Raw genomic sequence first — 20,916 nt, 5'->3', positions numbered from 1 at the left:
CATTTAATCCATTTACATTTAAGGTTATTATTGATAGGTACTTGTTGCCATTTTAATTCTGTATGCCTATGTTTCTCTCTATTTCTCTTTATATCTTCTTCTCAACACAGCAGTCTCTTTAGCATTTTTTGCAGTGCTGGTTTTGTGGTGATAAACTCTGTTAGCCTTTTTTTGTTTGGGAAGCTCTTTATTTCACCATCTATTTTGAATGATAGCCTTGCTGGATATAGTAATCTTGGTTTCAGATCCTTGTTTTTCATTACCTTGAATACTTCATGCCATTCCCTTTTGGCCTGCAGAATTTTTGACAGCCTTATAGGATCTCCTTTGTAGGTAATAAATTGGTTTTCTCTTGCTGCCTTTAAGATTCTATCTTTGTCTTTAATTTTTGGCATTTTAATTATGGTGTGTCTGGGTGTGGGCCTGTTTTGGTTCTCCTTGCTTGGGACTCTGCCTCCTGAACTTGTGTGACTTTTTCCTTCACTAGGTTAGGAAGTTTTCCACTATTATTTCTTTTTTTTTTTTTTTTTTTTAAATATATTTTATTGATTTTTTTACAGAGAGGAAGAGAGAGGGATAGAGAGTTAGAAACATCGATGAGAGAGAAACTTCGATCAGCTGCCTCTTGCACACCCCCTACTGGGGATGTGCCCGCAACCAAGGTACATGCCCTTGACCGGAATCGAACCTGGGACCTTTCAGTCCGCAGACCGACGCTCTATCCACTGAGCCAAACCGGTTTCGGCTCCACTATTATTTCTACAAACACGTTTCTATTCCTTGCTCACTTTCTTCTCCTTCTGATACTTCTATTATGTGAATATTGTTACATTTCATGTTGTCCCACAGCTTTCTTAAGCTGCCTTGTTTTTTAATTGTTTTTTCTTTTTGGTTCTCTGATTGAGTTATTTTTTTCACCCTGTCTTCTGATTCACTGACCTGATCCTAGGCTTCCCCTAATCTGCTGTGTATTCCTTCCAATGTGCTCTTTATTATTGCTAAGACATTCTTTATTTCCGACTGGTCTTTTTTTGTCGTCACTATATCTTTACTCATGATGTTGAGCATCTTTGCAATCACTATTCTGAACGCTATATCTAACAAATTTCTTATCTCCATTTTGCTTAGTTCTTAAGAATTCTCTTGTTCTTTCATTTGGGAGTAGTTTTTTGTTTGTTTGTTTTTGTCTCCCCATTTTGGCCGCCTGTTTGTGTTTGTGTCTGTGTATTAGGTAGATCTGCTATGACTCCCAGTCTCTAGTGCAAGACAGTGTTGCACACTGTTTGTGACTGGCCCTGAGTACCCTGTTTGGAGCTATCAGGAATACACAGCTTGTGGGCTCCCTCTTCTGGTGCTGGGTGCCTTTGGAAAGGACCAAGATGTATACCATGGTTTGTTTTCCCTAGCTCAGGGCACAGAAAGAGATCAGTCAAAGACCTAAACCTCCAGAGATCTGCCTGTGCCTGTAGTTCAATTGATACTCAGTCTTGATTAGCCTCAAGCTATCAACTACAGGGTGAGGCAAGAGGTCTTCCAATAGGGTGGGGCAATGACTTTTCCCCAAGCAAACACACCCTGGATAGCAAAAGTCCACCAGAGAAAGGTATCTTCCACAGTGTGAAAGAATGACTCAGCACAGGAAAATGGGATGGCCACCCTCTAAGCTCCAATCCCAGAGCCTGAAACCCTGGACTCTCCTCACACAGCTTCAGTCCACTCAGCCCTTTCTCTTCCAGAACCCAAGGGAGTCGCTGCACCTGAAATTTTGTTTGTTGGCTCTTTAAGAGGGTGCCTGAATTTCTAGCCCTACCTCGCTGGCAGATAGCAACCCTGCTGCTTTTCACAGCCAAATGTTATGTAGGTACCTTTCTCAGTTCTGGTGCTCTCTGCTGGGGGGCCCAATTTGGGGATTAGACCCCAGAGTTCTCAGTGGCAACCACCCACAGCTGAGATATCTCTCTAGAACTTCACCTTCTGTTTATGGGAGCCCAGGCAGCCCTTTTAAGTCTCCACACTTCCTACCAGTGTCTATGTCAGTGATGGGCAACCTTTTGAGCTTGGTGTGTCAAACTTCGCCAAAAAACTGAGCATAACTCGGGTAGTGTGTCACTTTGAGGAAAAAACATTATTTCGCAAATGTTTCATCCTCAGGAGCAGCAAATGTTTCATCCTCAGCATGCGGCCGCTTCAGCGGCCGCATGTCATCAGAAATGGCTACACGTGTCAGTGCTGACACGCGTGTCATAGGTTCGCCATCACTGGTCTATGTGGTCTCCACTTTCCATCCTCGGTTATCAGGGTTCTCTCCAGCTAGGCTTCAGTTGATTTTTCAGGGTGGTTTTTCTGTATTTTAGTTGTATTTCCAGTTTGGTCCTAGGAGAGTGTCAGCATAGCTTCCACGTACTCTGCCACCATTTTGGAATTTGAATATTTTTTTGAAATATCTTAATTTACCATTATGTAACTTATAAATAATAAGAGTTTGGGTTTGTCCTCATCACGTTACACACTTCCAAAACTTTATTTTCCTTGTTATAACAGACTGGTTAGAACCTCTGTCACAATGTTGAATAGCAGCCATCTTGATCCCAGCTTCAAAGGGAAAGTTTTCAAAGACTCACTATTAAGTATGACATTTGCTGTAGGGTTTTTTAAAAGGTACCTTTATCAGATAACTAAGTTTTCTTTTATTATGTATTTTTTAAATTACTATGATTGGATGTTAAATTTTATTCAATATTTTTTGCATTCATTGAAGTGATCAAAATTCTTTTCTGTTATTAATATAATTAATTACAGGAATAACTTTATTAGGTTATACCTCTACATGGAATCTATAATAATAAAAGGATAATATGCTAATTAGACCAGACATCTTCTGGACATCATTCCAGACGTTCTTCCTGACAGCCAGGGCTGGGGGGGACGTGGGAGGAGAAGCCAGCTTGGGTTCTGGGTGCCTGTGGGCAGTCCGAGGGAAGCCAGCCTGGGTCCTGTGTGCCTGTGGATGGCCTGGAGGAGGGAAGCAGCCTGGTTCCCGGGTGCCTGCCAGAGGCCGGAGGAGGGAAGCCCAGGTCCTAGATGCTGGAGGGAAGCTGGTGCCGGCAGCTGGGAGAAAGAAGGCTTACACTTGCACAAATTTTCATGTATAGGGCTTCTAGTATAATATATATATCATGCATTTTGTACATTATATATATTATATATGTACTAGAAGCCTAGTGCACGAAATTCATGCACTTGGGGGAGGAGGGTGGTCCTTCATCCCAGATTGTGAGAAGGTGCAGGCCAGGCTGAGGGACCCCACCACGGGTGCACAATCAGGGCTGGGGAGGAACACAGGAGGTTGGCCAACCAGGGAGGGACCATGGGAGGGCTTCAGGGCGTGTCCAGCCTGTCTCAGTCAGTCAGATCAGCCAGACCTCAGCAGCATGCTAACCTACCTGTTGGAGCGTCTGCCCCCTGGTGGTCAGTGCACGTCTTAGCGACTGATCTACTGGTCCACTGTCTGCCCCCTCATGGTGAGTGCATGTCATAGCAAGTAGTTGAGTGGCCTTAGTATATTATGTTTTGATTGAACAGATGACTGGACGACCAGACACTTAGCATATTAGGCTTTTATTATATAGGATTAAACCAAAAACCTTCAATTCATCTTTGAATCTATATTTCAAGTCTTAAAAATTACAGCACTGCATATGGATCAATGAAAGCTATAGGGGGTAAAAATATTCAACTTCTCTACTCAGGTAAATCTATTGGTTTTAAAGGTGTGTTTTTCGTTTGTTTGTTTGTTTTTTCCTTTGCCATTCATCTCTAAATTCTTTCTGGACAATTCCTGTAGAGTCGACTAACTATAGGCAAAAAAGGTGGTAACATTACTTATTTTGTATAACAAAATAAAAATGCTACAATCTTTGTTACCAAAAATTTAAAAATCAAATACATAAGAATAAAATATATAAAATTATTTAGCATCAAAATTACAGTAAAGGCTTGCTATATATTTGGTCACCTTTTTTAGTCACGTATAAGGAGGAACAAGAATATCTTACATTAAATCATCTGCAAGTAAAAATTTTTTAAAGCTTTATTTTTTGTATAGAAGTCTGCAGTTGTGTGTTTTGAGGTCAAATAAATCCTGCAGCTACTAAAATACTGATCTGATTTTGGGTGATATAAAATATCAATTAATCTGAGACAAATTGAAATTTGAAAGAGTATTAGAAGTTGTTGGTTCTTCTCTTTCATATTGCCTTAAATTTTCTATATGGTGTATTACACATGGAGTTTCTTTTTGTAGGAATCGAAACGCCGAATGAATTACTTTTTAGATGTTTTTATATTTCCTCAAGAAGATTTAGCTTTGAATTCAACTGTCCTTTTATGGCCTTGGAAAATTAATCCCGTCTTTGATGAAAATGATGAGGTAAATATATTTTTCAGTATATATTTTATTTTCTGACATTTTAAGCACAGTGTTTATTCAGTTTTCATACATACTTGCTGTCTACCTTTAAAAAGTAACTTCATGTGTCAATATGAGTTTGGGACTAGCAACATTTATGGCCCTGCAGGCTTAGGACAGGCTGTTAGGCTTAACTCACAGTAAGAAGTGAGATGAATGTTAAATAAGTCAGAACTATGATATAACTCGATAATAATAGTAAGTACTACACTAAGTTTTTTCCATTTATTAAATAACTTAATACTCACAAAAATCCCAGGTAATCTTATTTTCCTCATTCATAGAGGAGAAAAATAAATCTCAGAGAAGTTAAATAACTTGTTCAATATCACAGGGATAAGAAGTAGCAGAGTCAGGATTCTGAATATAGTTTAGATTTTGAAAAGTTCTAATGTAAACCAGTTTCTTCTAAACTGGAAAGTGAGATGGTATTATAGTAGTGAAAAGTCAGGTAAACTTAAGTTCTAATCTAGATTTTGACTTTTACGGTTTTATGACATTGGACTTGCTTCTTAACCTCTGTAAGCCTAGGTTTCTTCATCTCTGAAATGAGAATAATAATAATACCTGTGGTAATGTAGATAATAAATGGTAGCTTTTTAATTATTATCCTAGAATCGATAAAATAGTGAAATTATATCTGATTAATAAATAAAAATTGTTACAGTCACTTTGGAAATCTAGGAAAATTTTTGTATGGTTTATTATTCTTTGCATTTTAATATAAGTCAGTGTTTTGTTTTTGCTTCTTTAATAGTTATGAATAAACAAAGCATTAAGATTTCTGATTTGATAACTCCTCTGTAACAAAATAATTAACATGATTTAATTGCCTTTTAAAAAGATAATTGAAGTTGCTAAACATAAAAAAGAAAATGAGCTAATAGCCAAGAGAGAGAAACTGATTTTGGAACTAGAAAAGGAATCACGCCGCATGGAAGAGTTTGCAGAATTTGCAGAACTGGACCGCATGCAACAGGTTTGATAAATATACTAGAGGCTCAGTGCATGAAAATTCATGTACTGGAGCGGGGCGTCCCTCAGCCCGGCCTGCCCCCTCTCACAGTCCAAGAGACCTCAGGGGCAGGAGGTGACCTGGCAATCAGTGGAAGGCAACGCCCCCATCACACCTCTGCTGCTGCCACTGCCAGCAGTGCAAGCCTTGGTTGGCCCTGCTTACTTGAGCCTCGGGCAGCCCTGGGCGGCTGGGCAGCCGCCATTCAAGGCATGCCTGTGCCTCAGGCTGGCCCTGGGCGGCTGGGGGGCTAAGGGGACTGGGAGACTCCAGATGCAGGGGACTGGGAGACTCCAGAGGCGGCTGGGGGGCTGAGGGGACTGGGCTCCGCCATCTTGTGGCTGTGGGTGCTGCTGTCTTTGAGGGCGTGGCAGTCAGTTAGCATATTCCCTCCTTATTGGCTATGGGCACCTCCATCTTTGTGAGGGCGTGACGGTCAATTGGCATATTCCTGCTTTATTAGATAGGATAAGACAGTAGTTATGGCTGGTTCATAGATTAATACAGGACATGTTTACATAAGTTTAAGAAAAATGTGTCCTTACCATAGCAAGCAAGAGCCTGACTCTTAGGCCTAAAACTGATACTATTTATATGATCTTTTTTGTGGCTTTGTTTTCTAAGATATAACCATAGTTTTTGCTGTCATAGTAATGTTGTGAAGTTGATAATTAAAGTTTCTATATAAAATTACATGGATATTTTTTGAGATAAAAAATTATTGCTTTCAGTATGTGACCGATGTAAGACAACTGCAAAAACGTATTCAAGAATCTGAAGAAGCAGTTCAGTTTATTAATAAAGAAGAGGAACTTTTCAAGTGGGAATTGACAAAATATCCTGAACTGGATAAATTGAAAGTTAACATTGAGCCCTATCAGAAGTTTTTTAATTTAGTTTTGAAGTGGCAACGAACAGAAAAACGGTAATTTCTGGTAATGCCATAAAAATAAAGCAAATGATGTAAAAGGATTTTATAAAATAGCATATTGATTTTTTTGGTTTTGTTAGTTAAGTGTTTAAAGTAGGACTTATTTATTAATTTGAAAAAGAACCAAGTATCCTAAAGGAGAAGCATCAGATGTTGCTAAAATATCTACCTAAGCTTACTAATGCATATAATATCTAAAGGATAACTTAGGTTTTCCAGAGGTGATTCCTTTTTTAATGCAGTTAGTTAATTTGACGAATGTTCACACCAAAAATTAGAAGTATGGAGTCAAATCTACACTTTATTTTGATACTATTAGTTATCCATTTGCAGTCTGGTGCATATTTTAGCCATGTAGGATAGCCGAACTTATGGTTTTAATCTTGTCTCTCTACCATCAGCTCTATGTGTGTGACTAAGAAAACCTGTTAACACTCTTGTCCTCATTTGTTTCTCTTTTAAAATGAGAGATCTAGCCTACAGAACCCCTAAGGTTCCTTCAAACACCAAGTTTCTGAGTTTAATACTGGTTTTTTCTTTTTATTCAGGTGGATGGATGGAGGGTTTTTGGATCTTAATGGGGAAAGCATGGAAGCTGATGTAGATGAATTTTCCCGAGAGATTTTTAAGACACTGAAATTTTTCCAAATGAAACTGAAGAAGGAATTACAAGAAAAAAGAAAGTTAGCAAAAAGACGATCTCTGGGAGAAGAGAAAGTTGAAGAAGAACCAAAAGAGAATCCTACTATTAATATGTGCTCTACAGTAATGGAGAACATAAAAGTTTTTAAGGTATGAACACACTTAATGGTATTTTCTAAAGCCCTGGAAGAGAGAGCTCTTCACATCATCAAGTGTTAATGAAGAGAAATAGATTTGGAAGCAAAACCAAAGGTGAATCCAGAAAACTTGATCTATTCCTGAATCCATGATTTGTTCTTTCCTGATGAAGTCATCAAAATGAATTCCTCATGGAACAATACTTAACAAAAATAAAAACTATAATAACTAGCTGCAGTGATATAGAGGATAAAAAAATTAATAGGACAGACCAGTTAGCCTATACTAAGGGAAGCAACACTGTGACATTACTTAATTAGGCAAGTTTTGGAGTCACACTACCTAGGTTTATATCACACTACCTAGGTTTATTCTACATATATAGCCTCTTGTACCTCAGTCACCTCATTTATAAAGAGAGGATAATAGTTTTATGACACTTAATATTGCATCCACCTTCACAAGGCAACAATGACAGTAGTTCCAATGTAGTGCCAAGTTTCTACAGTCAATGTACTTGAGTGCCAACTCTGGGATTTTGAGTATTGTGTCTGTCTGTCTAGTGCTCTGGGATTCCATGAGCTGTATAAAATTTTTTTAAGTAACTATTTAAACTTATTTTCAATGTTTAATGTATTTATATGGTTTGAAAAATAGAAAAAGATATATCTGAAAAGTTTCTTTCCAAAGTTTCTCATCCATGTAACTCAGATTACCAGTGTTATTACTTTCTTTTGTATATTTCCACAGTTTTGTTACACATATAACAATGTGATTTTTTTATCCTTTCATCTTTCTACATAAAATATATCACACTATAAGTACTATTTCCCCCTTTGTTTTGATTAATTTGTCTTGGAGGCCTTTTCTCGTTGTATATAGAGCTTTTACATACTTGTTGAGCAGTTGAATAGAATTAGTCTTTTTGTTTTCTCTCCAGCCTCATAAGGAAGTGCTCTCCACACAGGTTGGCATTACTTCTCTCAGCTTCTTTCATGAGTGAGAAAATAATGAATTTCTAATGAAGCTAAATTTATCCACTTTGAGAGTATGTTCTTTCTACTTTATAGGTGTTAAAAATTATTTATTTATCAATACTTATTGAGTGATTGTTCTATCATGTTCTGATGAATCCTGGGGAATCTGATGGCAAGCAAAAACAGGTGATGGTAATAATACTGGAAGGTTAAAACCAAAGTCCTTTTTTTATTTTCTTTATTGATTAAGGTATTACATATGTGTCCTTATTCCCCAATTGCCCCCCTACCCTCCCACTCATGCCCTCACCCCCCTGGTGTCTGTTCCCATTGGTTAGGCTTATATGCATGCATACAAGTCTTATGTTTGATCTCTCCCTCTTACCCCCATCCTCCTCTACCTTCCCTCTGAGGTTTGACAGTCGGATCGATGCTTCTCTGTCTCTGGATCTGTTTTTGTTCATCAGTTTATGTTGTTCATTATATTCCACAAATGAGTGAGATCATGTGATATTTACCTTTCTCTGACTGGCTTATTTCGCTTAGCATAAAAACCAAAGCCCTTAATAATTGAAATTAAAAGTTGGATATTCTACGGTTCTCCAATTTTAAAAAAGAACTTTATTAATAAACATGTCAAATATTTTATCCTACTTATTAATTAATGAGAGAACCAGTAAGATGGTAAGTCTTGTTCAAAGAACATTTGAGGAGCTGAGTATTTACAGGCAATTTAATAAAGGAATGTTAAGGAAAGATTGGTAGTATTGATAATATACCATAACAATTTGCCATTATACCATTTGAAGTTATTTTTTTTTAATTAGCTATAAGTTACTTGCATCTATAGTGGATAAAAAGCTATAAGTCAACATGTAATTTTACAAAATCTGGGACTTTAGGTAGTAAACAGTGAGTTGAACAATATGCAGTATTTAAATTTTCCATAGGTGGCACGTACCTCATATGACATTGAAAGAGTATGCCACAAGCCTTTTATTTCCTTCCCCCCCATTAAAAAAATTAAAATATAGTTGACTTACAATATTAAATCAGTTTCTTTTAATTTAAAAAAATTTATCTTTATTATTGAAAGTATTACAGATGTCCTCTTTTTCCCACTCACTGACCTCTTTTAGCCCTCATCTGCCCCCCACCCCAGGCCTTCATCACACTGTTGTCTGTGTCCATGGGTTATGCATATATTAATATTAAATTGGTTTCAGATGTATAAATAAAATGATTCTATATTTATATACCTTATAATGTGATCATCACAATAAGTCTATTAACCATCTGTCACTGCACAAAGTTATTATGATATTATTAACTGTATTACCTGTGCTGTACATTATATCCCCGTGACTTATATATCTCACAAGTGGAAGTTTGTACCTCTTATTACCCTTCACTTTTTCATCCATATCCACCCACATCTTCTCTGGCAATATCAATTTGTTCTCAGTATTTGTGCCTGTTCCTGTTTTCTTTCTTCATTTGTTTTCTTGATTCCACATATGTGAAATCATCTGGTATTTGTCGTTCTGTGTCTGACTTATTTTACTTAACACAATATCCTCTAGGTCCATATTACAAATTCTGAGATTTCCTTCATTCTTATTGCTGAATAATACTCCATTGTATGGAGTATTTACTCATTCATCTATCGATGGACACCTAGGTTGCTTCCATATCTTGGCTATCCTATCTAATAAAGAGGGAATATGCAAATTGACCATCACAACATCACAAAGATGGCGGCGCCCACAGTGGAGGCGGGTTTCTGTAACACAAGATGGCTGCACCCACAGTGGAGGCTGAGTTCCTATAACAAGCCTTAAGGAGCAATCAACAGGGACCTGAGGTGGCGTGGCGCTGGGCCGGGGCAGGGGACCTGAGCCTGTGCCCCCCCGCCTGGTGGGGCTTGATAGGGGACCTCAGGCTGCACCCCCTGCCCCAGCATCAGGCCGGGGGACCTCAGGCCATGCCCCCCTCCCAACAGGGCTTGACGGGGGACCTCAGGTTGCACCTCCCGCCCAGTGGGGCTTGATGGGGGCCCTGAGGCTCTGCCCTCCCACCTAGCAGGGCTTGACGGGAGACCTGAGGCTGCATCCCCCTCCCCAGTGCCGGGCCGGGGGACCTGAAGGTGCACTGGGGATCTGAGGCTGCGCCCCCTGCCTGGCATGCACTGGGGGACCTGAGGCTGCACTCCCCACTCGGTGCCAGGCCAGGGGACCTGAGGCTGCACCCCCCCCAGCAGGGCTTGATGGGGGACTTGAGGCTGCACGCCCCCGTCCAGTGGGGCTTGATGGGGGTGGGGCCGGCCAGGTCTGGATCTTGCCCAATGGGGGTGGGGCCAGTTGGGTCTGGGTCTCACATGATTTTGAGGTGCCGTGGGTGAGCGGGGACTTGACTCTGTGGCGCACCCCAGACTCTGACAGGAGGAAGATTTTCATATACATTTTACTAATTTTCTTTCATCTCTGACACTTCTATTATAAAGGGAAAATAGCAATATTAAAATATTTCCTCTAATTAATCCCCTTTTAATGTGCATGAATTTCGTGCACTGGGCCACTAGAGGTAAATAAAGCTTCAATGAATATAAAGGATGCATATATCCTTTTAAGTTAGTGTTTTTGTTTTCTTTAGATAAATGCCCAGAAGTGGAATTGCAGAGTCACCATTTCGAATTTGTTTTTTAGGAACTTCCATACTGTTTTCCATTGTGCTGCACCAATTTATAATCTTAGCAGTGCACAAGGGTTCCCATTTTTCCACATTCTTGCTAATACTTGTTATTTGTTAACTTTTTTATGACAGCCATTTCTAAAGGTATGAGGTGATATCTCATGGTTTTGATTTGTATTTCCCTGATGGTTAGTGATGTGGAGTATATTTTCATATGTTTGTTGGACACCTGTATGTCTTCTTTGAAGAAATATCTTTTCAGGCCCTCTGCCCATTTTTTATTTATTTGTTTGTTTGTTTGTTAATTTTTAGAGAGAGTGGAAGCGAGGGCAGTGGGAAGGAAGACAGAGAGAGAGAGAAGCATCAATGAGAGAGACAAATCTATTGGTTGCCTCTCACATGAGCCCCAATCAGGGCTGTGTATCGCACCACAACCAAGGTATGTGCCCTTGATCAGGAATTGAACCAGCAACCCTTTGGTCTACAGGCCAACACTCTAACCACTGAGCACAACCAGGCTGAGCCCTCTGCTCATTTTAAAAATCAGATAGTTTTGTTTTTATCTTGAGTTTATGAGTTCTTTATGTATTTTGGATATTAACCCCTTATCAGATATGTCATTTGCAAATATCTTCTCTCATGCAGTAGGTTATCTTTTTGCTTTATTGATGGTTTTCTTTGCTGTGCAAAAACTCATTGTTTGATGTAGTCCCATTTGCTTATTTTTGCTTTTGTTACCGTTGTCCAGAAAGATTTATCCAAAAAAATATTGCTAAAACTGATGTGAAATGTTTACTGCCTATGTTTTCTTCTAAGAGTTCTGTGGCTGTACGTTTTACATTTAAGTCTTTAAACCATTTTGAGATTATCCTACCTAATAAAATGGTAATATGTAAATTACCATCACTCCGCCACGCCCATGATTGGGCCAGCGGGAGGCGCAGGGGGCGGGACTCGGGGTGGCCGGGGTAGCCGATTGGGCCAGCGGGACGCTGAGCTCCCGTCGCCAGCGGCGGCTCGAGCTCAGTGTCTGTGCCATGGCTGTGCTGCGAAACAGAAGGGGCCTCTGGGGCAGAGAGGTCACGTCCCGTCGCGGACCATCTAAAGCGGGGGAGCTGGGTGCCTGTCTGCTCCGGCACCAGGCCTTTCAGAAGCCTCCACCGAGCTGGAGGCTTCCGAAAGGCCTGGTGCACCAGCAGACAGGCACCCAGCTCCCCTGCTATCGAAAGCGAAAGCATGTAGGGGACCCTACACGTGCATGATTCAATCATGCACTGGGCCTCTATTTTTGTATAAGGTATAAGAAAGTGGTCTAGATTAATTTTTTGCAAATGTCTGTTCAGTTTTCTGAATACCATGTATTAAAGAGTCTGTAATTTCCCCATTTTGTATTCTTTCTTCCTTTATTGTATGTTAATTGGCCATATAAGGGAGGGTTTATTTCTGGGCTCTCAATTCTATTCCATTGATCTATGTGTCTGATTTTGGGACAGTATCACACTGTTTTGATTATATCTTAGTATAGTTTGAAATCAGGGAGTGTGATACCTCCAACTATGTTTTTCTCAAGATTGCTTTGACAATTCTGGGTCTTTTGTGGTTTTATATAAATTTCAGGATTATTTGTTCTAGTTTTGTGGAAAATGCCATTGGTATTTTGATAGAGAATGCATTAAATCTGTAGATTGCTTTGAGTGATATGGACATTTTAAAACTATCCTTTCAATCCACGAGCACAGTATATTCTTCCATTTATCATCTTCAGTTTCTTTTTTTAAAATATATTTTATTGATTTTTTACAGAGAGGAATGGAGAGGGTTAGAGAGTTAGAAACATAAATGAGAGAGAAACATCGATCAACTGCCTCCTGCACACTCCCCACTGGGGATGTGCCTGCAACTAAGGTACATGCCCTTGACCGGAATCAAATCTGGGACCCTTCAGTCCACAGGCCGACGCTTTATCCACTGAGCCAAACAGGTTAGGGCCATCTTCAGTTTCTTGCACCAATATCTTAGAGTTTTCAGAATACAGGTCTTTTACCTTCTTGGTTAAATTTATTGCTAGGCATTTTATCCTTTTTGCAATTGTAAATTGGATTGTTTTTAAAATCTCTCTTTATTAGTGTACAGAAGTGCAGATTACTGAATATTAATTTTGTATCCTTCAACTTTAGTGAGTTCATGTATTCTAATAGTTGTTAGAATCTTTAGGGTTTTCTATATATAGTTTCATGTTATCTGAAGATAGTGATAGTTTTGCTTTTTCCTTTCCAATTTCTATGCCTTTTTTTTTCTTGTCTGATTGCTGTGGCTAGGACCTCCATACTGTGTTGAATAAAAGTGGTGAGAGTGAGCATCCATATCTTGTTCCTGATCTTAGGGGAAAAGCTTTCAGCTTTCACCATTGAGTATAATGTTAGTTATGGGTTTGTTATATATAGCCATTATTATGTTGGGATATGTTCTCTCCATACCCACGTTGTTGAGTTTATTTTTTATCACAAGTGGATGTTGAATTTTGTCAAATGCTTTTTCAGAATCTATTTAGATGATCTTATGATTTTTTGTTTTGTTGTAATCCCAAGGATATTTTTTTCCATTGACTTTTCAAGAGATTAAGAAGGAGGAGGGAGGGAGGAAGGGAGGAAGGGAGGCAGGAGAGAGGGAGGGAGGGAGGGAAAGAGAGATCTATGTGAGAGAGACACATTGATTGCCTCCCATCAGTATCCTGACCAGGGCAGGGATGAATCTGCAATTGAGATATATGTGCCCTTGACCCGGAATTAGGCCCACAAATATCCTATCTAATAAAAGAGTAATATGCAAATTGACCCTAACTCCACTACACCACAAGCCACGCCCACAAGCCACACCCACAAGCCAATCAGGAGCATATATGCAATCGAACCCAACCAAGATGGCTACAGCCACAGAGAGCAAGGTTTCCCAGGCAACGGAGGAAGCCAAGCTTTCCGCCTGCCCTTGCAGGCCTAAGCCTCCACTCAAGCTACAAAGTTTCAATTATAGAAGGTGAATTAACCCCAACAGAAATGGCTGTCGGCCACGGAGCGAGCAGGAGGCTTGGCTCTGCTCCAGGCTACAAAGTTTCAATTGTAGAAGGTAAATAAATTCCAGATACCAGGGCCTCCGCTTGGGTCGCCAGGGGGCGTGGCCAGCCTGCAAACCACTACAGGCCCCTTGCTCACGCTGCCCCATGCCCCAAGGGAACCCCCATCCTGATCCGGGACACCCGTCAGGGCAAACCAGCTGGCCCCCACCCCTGCACCAGGCCTCTAGCCTATCTAATAAAAGAGTAATATGCAGATTGACCATCACTCCAACACACAATATGGATGCCCCCATGTGGTCAAAGATCCTGCCCCCATGTGGACACAAGATGGCCACCACAAGATGGCCAGCAGGGGAGGGCAGTTGGAAGCGATCAACCCTGCAGGGGAGGGCAGTTAGGGGTGACCAGGTTGGCAGAGGAGGGAAGATGGGGGCAAACAGGCTGGCAGGGGAGCAGTTAGGCATCTATCAGGCTGGCAGCGGAGTGGTTAGGGGGTGATCAGGCTGGCAGGCAGAAGTGGTTAGGGGCAATCAGGAAGGCAGGCAGGCGAGCTGTTGGGAGCCAGCAGTCCTGGATTGTGAGAGGGATGTCTGACTGCCTGGTGGGATCGAGCGTAAATGGGCAGTCGGACATCCCTCGAGGGGTCCCAGATTGGAGAGGGTGCAGGCTGGGCTGAGGGACACCCCGCCCTCCGTGCACGAATTTCGTTCACCGGTCCTCTAGTCTTTCCATAAAATTCCACAGTTTCTTTTCCGAGCCACCTCAATGTCTTGCTGTTTGTTTCACTTGCCTTTGAGATGACCCTTTGACTTAAATTAAACTCAAGAGTCTGGAAAATGTATTCAGTCCTTTCTTTAAAAAAATAGACAAATATAGTCTCCAGGACTTTTCCCCCAGCTCCTACACTCTTTTTAAGCTCTAACTGTAACCTCTTATTTTATACACTTTTCCTCCTATAGTCAACCAACTTGGCATCAGAAGTCAATTAAGAATTAATTAATTTAAAAAAATTTAAATCCCCACCTGAGGATATTTTCCCATTGATTTTTAGAGAGAGTGGAAGAGAGAGAGAAAGACAGAGAGAAATATCGATGTGAGAGAATCACATCAATTGGTTGCCTCCTGCATGAATCCTGACCATGCCTTCACTGGGGAGGAGCCTGCAACCAAGATATGTGCCCTTGATTGGAAACGAACCCAGGACCCTTTGGTCTGCAGGCCAATGCTCTTTGGTCCACTGAGCCAAACCGGCTAGGATTAAAATACATTTTAAACGTTAATAAAAGGTAGCTGGGGCTCTGGCTGGGTGGCTCAGTTGGTTGGAGCATCATCTTATACACCAAAAGGTTGCGGGTTTGATCCCTGGTCAGGGTACATACCTAGGTTGTGGGTTTGATCCTTGATCAGGGCATGTACAGAAGACAACTGACCAATATTTCTCTCTCACATCAGTATTTTTTTCTTCTCTCTCTCTTTTCCTCTCTCTTAAATCAATTTTAAAAATACACACCAAAAACATATGGAGTGAGGATTAAAAAAAATGAAGCCAGGATTTTGATAGAGATTGCATTGAATTTATAGATGGACTTGGAAAGTATTGCCATCTTCATAACATTAATTCTTCCAGTGTATGAGCATGGAATGTCTTTCTATTTATTTAGGTTTTCTTTAATTTCTTCTAAAAACTATATGTAATTATCAGTGTATAAGTCTTATACTTCTTTTATACTTCTTGATGCTGTTATACCTGGGGTTTCCCCCTTACTTTACATTTTGTATTGTTTATTTCTAGTTTATAGAAATACAATAGAATTTTATAAATTGATATCGTATCCTGCAACCTTGCTGAACTCATTTATTAGTTCTCACAGTTTTTAAATGAATTCTTTAAGATTTTCTGTTTACAAGATCAGATCATCTGAAAATAGAGATAGTTTTACTAGTACTTCTTCCTTTCCAAACTAAATGATTTTTTTATTTATATTTTACTCAATTGTCTAGGATATTGAAATTAGCTAGAGTCTTCTAGCTCAGTACTTTCATCATCTGGGTCATACAAATTGACTTTTGACCCTCAGGGGTCTCCAACATGGTAGGAGAAATAGACTATGAACAACTGGTTGTAATACAAAGCATAATGAATAAATTCTTAGGTAGAGGATACCAGTATCCTGTGAGAGAATAGAACATGGAGCAATTAATTATGCCATTTGAAGAACAGATAAGGCTTTACTAAGGAGGTGACCAGAATTGGATTGGGAAGAGGAAAAAATAAGTAAGTATTCTTTTTTAAAAACACATTTTTATTACATAATATTTGAAGAATATATGTAAAATGTATATAACTTATAAAGTATAACAAGAAAATGAACACCCATTAACCCTTCCCTCTGCTTTAAAGTTAGATTATCAATCCTTCTGCTTCTCTCTGTGTATTCCTTTCCTATTTTATCCCTTTAATACTCTTTACAGATTGAGAACCGCTGCTGTAGAGCCTAAGACCATCGGAAAACACAGATATTTACATTATGATTCATTGACAGTAGCAAAATTACAGTTATGAAGAAGCAACGAAAGTAATTTTATGGTTGGGGGTCACCACAACATGAGAAATTGTATTAAAGGGTCGTGGCATTAGAAAGGTTGAGAACCACTGCTAATTAAATAATTTTAAGTGACACATTTTTATATTTTTACCATTAGGAAAATATCCCTACTGTATCCATCCTATGCAATCCAGGAATGAGAGCACGTCACTGGAAGCAGATGTCAGAAATTGTAGGCTATGACTTGACTCCAGACTCTGGAACTACACTGAGAAAAGTTTTAAAATTAAACCTTTCACAATACTTGGAACAATTTGAAGTGATAAGTGCAGGTGCAAGCAAGGTGAACATGAAGATCAACTGAAATACTTTATTTAATGAGTTTGTTAATCAAATAATTGTGGTTTTGTTGTGATTGAATGCATAGCACTGGCTAGCAGTGGGAGGAGATGTGGGAAAGTGATAGATCACTCTTCCCCCCCATACACACTTCCTACTTCGTTCTACTGAATCTAAATTAGAAATGGCTCATTTGACCTCTTCTTAATTCTACCACATTCTGATATGCATGGATGATATGCTAATCTTGATATATAGTAATCTTTCTATTAATAATATTGGGTGAATGTGTGTGGCATGTTATGTGTTGTATGTATTCTAGCAGAATAACTATAGTCCTTTAGGGTTCGTGAAATACTCAGAAAACATCTTCAGATTATAGACTGGAGAAAGGATACTTTAGGGGAAGCCCAGGGGGTATTCTATTCTATTGTCTATTTTAGTACTGACAAGTTTTCATAGCAAATGCATTTTTATTTTTATTTTATTTTTTAATATATTTTATTGATTTTTCACAGAGAGGAAGGGAGAGGGATAGAGAGTTAGAAACATCGATGATAGAGAAACATTGATCAGCTGCCTCTTGCACAACCCCCACTGGGGATGTGCCCGCAACTAAGGTACATGCCCTTGACCGGAATCGAACCTGGGACCTTCAGTCCGCAGGCTGAGCTCTATCCACTGAGCCAAACCGGTTTCGGCAGCAAATGCATTTTTAAAACTACATCATCATTCTTTATAGGAATTTTTAAATTATTTTAAAAACTTTTCTAATTTAATTAAAGTGTAGCCACAGATTATGTTAAGGCATATACTTACTGAATTTATTAGGGAAAGTCAATACAGTAAATAAGATTCTTTTTTTCACAATCACATTCTTTCCTCCATTTTAGGAATTTTCATTAGAGAAGGCCATGCATACAATGATGGGAACTTGGGATGATATTGCTTTTCATATAAGTCTATATCGTGAAACTGGAGTCTGTATTCTTTCTTCAGTAGATGAGATTCAGGCTCTCCTTGATGATCAAATTATAAAAACTCAGACAATGAGAGGATCACCTTTCATTAAACCATTTGAAAAAGAGATCAAGGTATGTTAAACAGGATAGCTCCTGGTCATTTGCAAAAATTGCAATCTTATTACATATACTAGAGGCCCGATGCATGAAATTTGTGCATGGGGCGCCCCTCAGCCTGGCCTGCACCCTCTCTAATCCAGGACCGCTGGCTCCTAACTGCTCACCTTGCTGCCTGCCTGATTGCCCCTAACCACTCTGCATGCCTGCCTGATCACCCCTAACTGCTCTCCCCTGCCAGCCTGATCACTCCTAACTGCCTCTGTCTTAGCCTCCACCACTGTGGCTTTGTCTGGAAGGATGTCAGGAAGACGTCCTGTCTAATTAGCATATTACCCTTTTATTAGTATAGATACTCTTGTGGAAATAAGTCAGTTTGTTGGATAGCTTTAGAGAAATGCAGGAACAGATATTTAAAAATTCATGTGGAACTGTATAGAACAGATCTGAGACATTAATTCTAATGATTTTGAAAAGCACACATTATGTTTTATTAAAAAAAAATCATCTCCTGCTCAGCTGGTGTGGCTCAGTGGTGGAGCATTGACTTATGAACTAGGAGGTCAAAGTTCAATTCCCAGTCAGGGCACATACCCAGGTTGTGGGCTTGATCCCAGGTGTGGGGTGTGCAGGAGGCAGTCAATCAATGATTCTCTCTCATCATTGATGTTTCTATCTCTCTATCTCCCTTTCTCTCTGAAATCCATAAAAAAAATTCTCCAATGACAACAATAGACTTGGAAGGAAAACAGTTGGTATTATTAATTCTAACATTAAACAGACTAGTCCCTGTTCCATGTTCTTTTAATTTGTAGTGAAGTTCTGTATACCATGCTTTAATTATATTTCTGAACAATTATCTTGAGGGTCTGTTAGAATAATTAATGAATTATTTTTCACTTGAGAAAAAAGTTATATTTGAGACTATAAGATTATTTAATATTAGAGGCCTGGTGCACGAAATTTGTGCACTGGGCGGGGGAGGTCCCTCAGCCTGGCTTGCACCCTCTCACAATTTGGGAGCCCTCGGGGGATGTCCGACTGACAGGCCTAAGCCATCAGTTGGACATCCTTAGCACTGCTGCAGAGGTGGGAGAGGCTCTGGCCACCGCTGCTGCGCTTGCCAGCTGTGAGCTTGGCTTCCGGCTCAGTGGCGCTCCCCCTGTGGGAGTGCACTGACCACCAGGGGGCATTTTCTGCGTTGAGTGTCTGCCCCCTGGTGGTCAGTGCACATCATAGCGACGAGTCATTCTGCCGTTTGATCAATTTGCATATTATCCTTTTATTATATAGGATCCTTATAGTTGATGTGGGTAAATACAGAAAGCAAACAAATTATGATAACTAACACCTTTATAGATAGTATCAAAATTCTTACTGGGATTATATATAACAGGAAAAATACAAACAACAAATGGATTTTTCCCCTTGTATTTATTGGTTTTTAACTATACTGCTCTAGGCACTTTACATTTACCAGCCCATTTAATTTCCATAGCAGACTTTTAACATAGGCACTTTTATTATCTGTATTCATAAATAAGGAAATCAAAGCATAGGAGGTTTGCCCAGCTAATAAATGACAGAGCTGGAATTCAAACCAAGGCCTGGCCAGGGTGGCTCAGTGGTTGAGCATCAACCTGTGGGCCAGGAGGTCAGGGTTCTATACCCAGTCAGGCCATATGCCTGGATTATGGGTCATATGCAGAAGGTGGCTGATCAGTGATTCTCTCTCATCATTGATGTTTCTATCTTTCCCTCTTCCTTCCTCCTTGAAATCAATAAAAATATATTTAAAAAAACAACCAAGGTAGACTGGTTTTAATTTAAGTATAGATGGTGTTTTTATGAAAGACCTTGGCTCTTGATATTCAGAGTAGACAGAGTTATTTTCTTCCAAAAGGACATAATGCTGCACATTTTCTCATGAATCAGGCTGACCTAGACTTTCCTGGTATGTCTTTTGCAGAAATTTCTTGTCTAACAAGGTAGAATTTACAAGATAAATTTAAAAGCTCTTTTAGAGCTTTAAAAAAAATAAAATGTGAGGTCTAATCTCTTGACATATTGGACCTTAGGCCGAATATTTAAGAACCAAAGAGAGATTATATGAATGACTTCAACTAATGAAATATCTTACTGAGTCTTGGAGACCTGTGAGAGTAAGGAGACTTTTTTTTCCTTTCCCAAATTGTGTTGCTATGGATCAGGGTTTTTAAACATGGCACTAAAGACATTTTGGGTTAAATAATTCTTTGTTGTGAGGGTTGTCCTGTACATTGTAGGAAATTTAGCAGCATCCCTGGCTTCTGCTAACTAGATTTAGTAGCACCCTCATCCCATCAGTTGTGACAAATGAGGATGTCTCCAGACATTGTCAAATGTTCCTTGGGATGGGGGACAAAATAGCCCCTAGGTTGATAACCATTGATGTAGATCAGGGTATATTCCTGGATGCCTTTTGGATGTGGGATGGTTTACCTAGTGATTAGGAAATTGGTCTAAATAACTACAGTCATTTCCAATTATGAGTTCCAATGATTTAGGAAAACTTCAGACCTCCTAGTGTTTTTCTAAACCCCTATGAGACACCCATAAGTGATCTTGGGCTGTTGTGCATTGATTTAAAAATAACAGTAAAATTTAAATACACATTTATTGCTATAACTTATTATTTTTCTTTAATAACTGGAATTTAGTACACTATGTTTTTCATTAAGGCCTGGGAGGACCGTTTGATTCGAATACAAGAAACGATTGATGAATGGTTAAAAGTACAAGCTCAATGGCTATACTTGGAGCCCATTTTTTGCTCTGAGGATATCATGCAACAGATGCCAGAAGAAGGACGTCAATTTCAGACAGTAGACAGACATTGGAGAGATGTTATGAAGTTTTGTGCAAAAGATCCAAAGGTGTAGTATTTGTTTTTTCTCTTACAATTGAAGGGGAACCTTTATTTTGGGCTATTAAAAAAGCGTTTGGCTTTTTTCTGATTAAAAAAATAAAAACATGCT

General features: G+C 39.5%; 1 protein-coding gene across 1 annotated transcript in view; it reads left to right on the top strand.

The window, feature by feature from the left end:
• DNAH12 (dynein axonemal heavy chain 12) overlaps window positions 1-20,916 on the top strand; it is a 229,555-nt gene that overhangs the window by 59,272 nt on the left and 149,367 nt on the right. The window contains exons 14-20 of the mRNA XM_054729795.1: window positions 4,304-4,429; window positions 5,313-5,447; window positions 6,215-6,408; window positions 6,963-7,206; window positions 16,639-16,824; window positions 17,714-17,914; window positions 20,620-20,814. Coding sequence (XP_054585770.1) covers window positions 4,304-4,429; window positions 5,313-5,447; window positions 6,215-6,408; window positions 6,963-7,206; window positions 16,639-16,824; window positions 17,714-17,914; window positions 20,620-20,814 — 1,281 coding nt within the window. The remainder of the gene's footprint in view (window positions 1-4,303; window positions 4,430-5,312; window positions 5,448-6,214; window positions 6,409-6,962; window positions 7,207-16,638; window positions 16,825-17,713; window positions 17,915-20,619; window positions 20,815-20,916) is intronic.

This window comes from Eptesicus fuscus, chromosome 18 (assembly GCF_027574615.1).
Source record: "Eptesicus fuscus isolate TK198812 chromosome 18, DD_ASM_mEF_20220401, whole genome shotgun sequence".
In the NCBI taxonomy this organism is placed as follows: domain Eukaryota; kingdom Metazoa; phylum Chordata; class Mammalia; order Chiroptera; family Vespertilionidae; genus Eptesicus; species Eptesicus fuscus.
Note: the sequence above shows the minus strand (reverse complement) of the source record. Positions and strands in the feature narration are given on the sequence as shown.